The sequence below is a fragment of the Globicephala melas genome, chromosome 1 (genome assembly GCF_963455315.2).
Source record: "Globicephala melas chromosome 1, mGloMel1.2, whole genome shotgun sequence".
NCBI lineage: Eukaryota > Metazoa > Chordata > Mammalia > Artiodactyla > Delphinidae > Globicephala > Globicephala melas.
This window is the reverse complement of record NC_083314.1, coordinates 129,452,575-129,458,610: the sequence shown is the minus strand read 5'-3', so window position 1 is coordinate 129,458,610 and position 6,036 is coordinate 129,452,575. Positions and strand designations below refer to the sequence as shown.

The window sequence follows — 6,036 nt, the reverse complement described above, 5'->3', positions numbered from 1 at the left end:
ATTGCTTTGAAAATGAACAAGAAAATTTTTAAATAACTATTTAAAAGGATCCACTGAATTAATTTTCTAAGCTCAAAACTCTGACTCTACTACTATGAGACAGATGTTTATGATTCCTTCTCAACGATGTACTTCTCCCCTAAAAATCAAGTTATAAGAAGCCATTTTTAAAAAACACATTTAAGTTGTTCAATAAATACTTATCCAATAAGGGATATTTTATGGGGGAAAAAAACCACCAGACTAAAAGCCTCTCCTCTTCCCCTTAACTGAAAAAAAAAAAACAAAAAACACTTGAAAACAAGAACATGTATAGATATGGATTCCCTCACTCAAAAAATTATGTTCAAATAGGAGTCTTTAAAAAACTCTCTTAAGGAGAAGTTTCTCAGATTTCAAATTCCACCTGTTTCTCCCCTTACCTTCCATCCCACTCCCCATTCCCTATATCCAATACTTGTTGAGGAAAGACTTTTGAGGCAGCCAAAGGCCAAGGTTTGCTTTTCACCACCTACCTCCAAGACAGCAGCAGAATGAGCAAGCACCCTCTTCAAAGATGCCTGGAGTTCTTCTGGATGTCAGTCCAGGAAAGGTGATGGATACAAACCAGCTCTGCATTGCAGGGACCCATGAACCAGCCCCACCCCCAACTGGCTAATTTCAAGAGGGCAGGGGCATTAGTGTGAAAAATTCTTATTAGAAATCTTCTCCAGATGTGACTGGCAACGGGTAATGGGTAATGCAATGGGTGATTTTTGTTGTTGTTCAGTGAAAAAGAAATTATTACAGCTGATTGCATGCAGGAAAAGCTTTATTAAGTCACGGAACTGTTACAATTTTTTTAAACTGCAGTGTAGAATACTCAAACATTTTTAAATGACTTAGGAAACAATTGGTACATATTTAGTAAGCAAGTTCCACTATCACAATTTTCTCTGCTCCCACCCTCAGCGCTCAACTATAGAACATTCATTTATTTATGATGTTTAGTATCTGTCTCACAGTCATATGTCAGAGATTTTGTTGCAAAAACATCTCTTAACAATTAAATACACAATGGGAAGATATGATCAGACATTTACAGGACTCGAAATGTTTAAGAATAATACACAATAATAGGATTACAAGAAGGGCAGTGACATCTTTCAATTCATTTTGCTATTTCCATTCTCTTTTTTAAACATTAATCTCTAAAGTCCGTCCAAGTCCCATCCTTTAAAATGCATCCTGTTCCTTTTTCCTCTCCTCCTCCAATGTCCATATTTTAACAGTTCGAGTTCTCTTGCCTGGGGAAAAGAAAAGTTACTAACTCACAGGGGACATTTATTGACATCTAATTGTTACAACCCAAACCACAGCACAAAAGTCAGTCGTGTACAGGTGACACAGCACAATGGGGTTGGTCCATGTTTTCAGCACACTGAAGGAGAAGAGGGTCGGGCTCCTTAAGGCTCAGGGTTCACATGATGATGCACTTGCCCAGAAGCTTCTCGGCGGTCTTGGGGATCTGGGATTTCTTCTGGGGAGGCTGGGCGCCGGCGGCGGCGGCGGGCTTCTTCTCGAAGTTTATCAGCATCTGGAACAGCTCCTGCACATTGATATTCATCTTGGCGGAGGTCTCCAAGAAGGCGCAATTCCACTCCGACGCGTAGGCAGCACCTTCCTTCTCGCTCACCTCCCGGGGGCTCTCATCGCACTTGTTGCCCACCAGGACGATGGGGCACTTTTGCGGGTTGTTGCCTTTGAGTTGACGGATCAGCTCAAAGAGGGGCTTCAGCTCCTCCAGGGTTTGCTTCTTGGTGACGGAGTAGACCAGGATGAAGGCGTGACCCCTGGCAATGGCGAGGCGCTGCAGGCCCCGGTAGCGGCGGCCGCCGGTGGTGTCGGTGATGTGGAGTGCGCCCGCCTTGTGGCTGCAGCCCAGCGCCTGGCGGTAGGTATCTTCGATGGTCGGCAGGTACGCCTCACGGAAGTTGCCGCGCACCCACCTCTGCACCAGCGCGCTCTTGCCCACGCCGGCCGAGCCGAGCACCACCACGCGGAAATCTCTGCTCCTCCTCTGGGGCAGGCAGGTACGGATGACGATCACGGTAGGCAGAGGCCGCAGCCGCTTCATCAGCCGTTCCTTGAGGCCAAAGCAGGAGTTGCCCATGGTTGGGTTTTGGCGGGGAGATGCGTGCACACCTTCTCTGGCACTTGGCCAGCAGTGAGGGACGCCTAGGCAGGAAGAGAGAAAGAGAGGAAGAGTGAGCGATGGGAGTCTAACCCGGAATGGTGTTTTGTCGCAGCGCCTGCCTGGCCCGCCGCTCCCTGGGGACTGGGGGCGGGGGTACGGGGGGAGGTGGGAGGGGTGTCTGCCTCATCTCGCTCCCTAACCCCACCCTCCTCCCACTTCCCTCCTCCCTTCTCTGCGGCGAGCCAGCCACCAACCCCACGCACCTACGGAAGGCAATGCGGGCGGGGAGGAGGGCAGTCTCGCCCCGCACCTCTTCCAATGATACCTTACTGTTACTTTCGCGGTGGCTATGCACCCATTTTTATTTTTCACGCCACACTACTCCACTCTACAGAAGGCCGCAATAACGGACAACTTGCCAACCCTTAAAACACGCACGTCTGAGCTATGTTACCAAACATTTTCTCCCCAAATAAGCCCTCGTTGTCTTCTCTCCTTCGGTATGAAAAATTGTGCGCGTCTCTGACATGGATCGATTACTGCGGGCAAGGTTAGGTTGCTGCAGACATCACGATCCAGGGTGTGGTCACGGGGGCAGCGAGGGGCGCCAAGGGAGCCCACAGAGTCCAGGATTCGTGAAGCTAACAGAGACCCCTTACCTGAAGCAACTGTCCCCAGGTACCCGCTTCCCTGACAACGCACCCACCGGTTTCCACCCCCACGATAACCCAGGCTGGTTCGCCCGCTATGCCGCGCATTCATGTGCCCGAAAAAAAAAGGCGGAAGATAGCTTTTACCTCTTTCCGAGGCGGGAACCTCGCGGCAAATTCACTCCTTGCCGGGGTGGGCTTTGGCCGCGGTCGCAGCGGCGGCAAGTAATTGCGTAACCAAGCTCCGAGCTGCAACTGGCAACCAGTGCGCTCGGAAGCTCGGGGCGAAATGCTCCAACGGGGGGACTGAGGCTGGTTAGCCAGAGCCAGGGGGCGCAGACTGGGAGACTCCACTTGCATGGCTCACGGAGGGGGGATTGGGCTATGAGGGGCTGACCGAGCCCAGACGCACCCCCCACGCAGTCCCCCCGGCGTCCCCCACACGGGTACCCACAGCCCGGACGGGGGCGGGGGTGGGAGGCGGTCCTGAGTTCACAGGTGCCCGCCCATTGAGGGGGCTCTGCTTACAGCGCTGGCGATGCAGGCATTTCTCACCTACTGCATTCCTCACCACTTCTGTTCTTTTGCCCCCTGCGGGGTTAGCCTTTCCCAAGCCTCGCCACCTTCTTTTCACTGTGGAATGGCCAGTTAGAATTCTTCCCACTACTGGTGCCAGACACTTCACCGCATCTCATCCACTTTACTTAGTAAACATTTGTCCGACGCAAAACCCAGTTTCTGTCTTTGTAGGGGAAGACCAACAGAAGTCTCTTCTGTTACAAGAGACTTCGGAACCTGCCCCCGGTAGGATTTCCTGTTGTATAGACATGTGCTGTGTTTAAGGGTTGAGGGGTATCCTCTACACCCAGCGACATTAAGCAGCTATCACATCCATCATCACTCTGTGTACAATACGTCTCATTTAGTCATCATCACAAAATCCTCACAAGAGACTCGAGACTGGAATGTGGGCAGCCTTCTAGGAGCAGAGAGCGACCCCTGGCTGACAGCCAATAAGAAAACACGGACCGCAGCGCTAGCAACCAGATTTTCCCAACAACCTAAATGAACTTGAAAGCGGATTCTTCTCTGCAAACTGCGCATAAGATCAGACAGCCAACACTTTGATTTTAGCCTTAATTAAGCAGAGAATCCAGTGGAGCCCACCCAGACTTCCGACTTACAGAATTGTGGGTTCTGTGGTTGGGAGTCGTTTTAAGCCACAAAATTTGTGGTAGTTTGTTACACAGCAAACGAAAAGAAAACGAATGCAGCAGGTAAAATTACTTGTTCAAGGCTACAGGGCTCATAAATGACAAACCTAGGCCCAAACCTAGTTCTCCTCACTCCAAGTCTTGTTCTTTTTCTGGTATTATCATTCTGTGTCATTAAGCTGATACACTATATACATATATGTGTGTATATATTTATTTTTTTTATTTTTTATTTTTTGCGGTACGCGGGCCTCTCACTGTTGTGGCCTCTCCCGTTGCGGAGCACAGGCTCCGGACGCGCAGGCCCAGAGGCCATGGCTCACGGGCCCAGCCGCTCCGCAGCATGTGGGATCTTCCCGGACAGGGACACGAACCCGTGTCCCCATCGGCAGGCGGACTCTCAACCACTGCGCCACCAGGGAAGCCCTGATACACTATATTTTACTCACTAGTGAAAACATGTTTATAGCTTTTCTTTCTTACCCAAAAGCTCATGCGTGTTAGGTAGAGATCAAGAGCACACGTTTTAGAGGCAGAAAACTAGGTTTAGAATGTTTGTGGGTTTTTTCCCTTTTCCTTCTTTTGAGTACATCTTAATATGCCTTTGAGCTGCGGGGTCCTGGAGAAATTACTTTTCTGTAGAAGGGGAACTGATACCTGTGAGAAAGAATTGTGGGGAGGATTTAAGGAGCTGCTGCCTGAAGACTAATTAGAAGGCATATAGAATGCAATAGGTAACGTAAATGACAGCTTTGACCTTCACATAGTAATACAGAAGTCTGTATACACATAATCCTGTAGTCTTTGAGTATTTTAAGAGTGGCTTTTTGGAAGTGGCAATGATCTTTTTATTTAATCCAAAGAAGAGCAGATTTCAGTCTGGAAAACATAGCAGGTTTGGGGGTAAATAAGTTGATAGAAGAACTTGGGTCAGGGGGGAAGTAGGGTGAGAATTCTAAGCATTAATGAAATCTTTTCACATTCCTCCTAAACCACAAGAATCACTCTGTCTGTTGAAATTAGGGCAACTACAAAGTATTTAGAAATGAGAAAGACTAGAAAAGAGGCTCTGGAAACTGAAACTGACAGGCATCGGTTTATCCCAGAGCAGGCTACTTGGTGCTTGACAAGTTGTCCTCTATATTGGGGCGTAGTTCTAATTATCAGTGAAGTTTTCTTAGTTTACCTGTCTCTCCACCCACTGATTCTAGTTTCATCTTCTGGAGTCTGGAACTGCATTGATCAATCTGCTCCCTTGGATAACTTTATATCCTTTCAGCCATTTGAAGACAGTCATGTCCCATCACTAAGTCATTCATAACATTGAAAGTAGCCTGAGGATCATCTAGCCAAGCCCTTCATTTTGGTGATGAGGAAACTGAACCTCAGAGGCTACGTCATGCCCCGACTCCTGACCAAGCTTACTCTTCTCTCCCTCAGCCTCGTCTTCTGTTTGAAAATAACTGTTCCTTGAGGGGTACGGGTGTCTTTTTCTCCACCGCTTTTTAGATTTTTCCAATTTTTATAATGCACATTTGTTTTTTACAGTAAAAAGAAAACAACTAAAAACGAAAAAATACATGTTTTAAACATAAAAAAAAAAGGAAAGAGGCTCCTGAAAACACTGATATGGAAGATAAATGAAGATGCCTCTGCAGGCAAGACATTTAAAACAAAGAAATGCCCAAAAAGAAGATGAGAAGCAGAAGGTGGAGGAGGAGGAAGAAGAAGAAGAAAAAAGCTAGGAGGGGGCTTCCCTGGTGGCGCAGTGGTTGAGAGTCCGCCTACTGATGCAGGGGACGCGGATTCGTGCCCTGGTCCGGGAGGGTCCCACATGCCGCGGAGCAGCTGGGCCCGTGAGCCATGGCCGCTGAGCCTGCGCGTCCGGAGCCTGTGCTCCGCAACGGGAGAGGCCACAACAGTGAGAAGCCCGCGTACCGCAAAAAAAAAAAAAAAAAAAAAAAAAAAACTAGGGAGTGTGGAAATATATATTACA

General features: G+C 48.3%; 1 protein-coding gene across 1 annotated transcript; it reads right to left on the bottom strand.

Moving 5' to 3' along the window:
• Positions 1 to 793: 793 nt before the first annotated feature.
• On the bottom strand, positions 794 to 3,159 carry DIRAS3 (DIRAS family GTPase 3). Its single transcript, XM_030865903.2, has 2 exons — positions 2,974 to 3,159; positions 794 to 2,217 (listed from the first exon to the last, which is right to left on the bottom strand). The coding sequence occupies exon 2, from the start codon at positions 2,150 to 2,152 to the stop codon at positions 1,460 to 1,462; it is 693 nt and encodes a 230-aa protein (XP_030721763.2). The 5' UTR covers positions 2,153 to 2,217; positions 2,974 to 3,159; the 3' UTR covers positions 794 to 1,459.
• Positions 3,160 to 6,036: the final 2,877 nt, after the last annotated feature.

Bases quoted from the DNA above. Each gene is read 5' to 3' on its own strand.
- DIRAS3 (XM_030865903.2), bottom strand. From the start codon at position 2,152: ATGGGCAACTCCTGCTTTGGCCTCAAGGAACGGCTGATGAAGCGGCTG.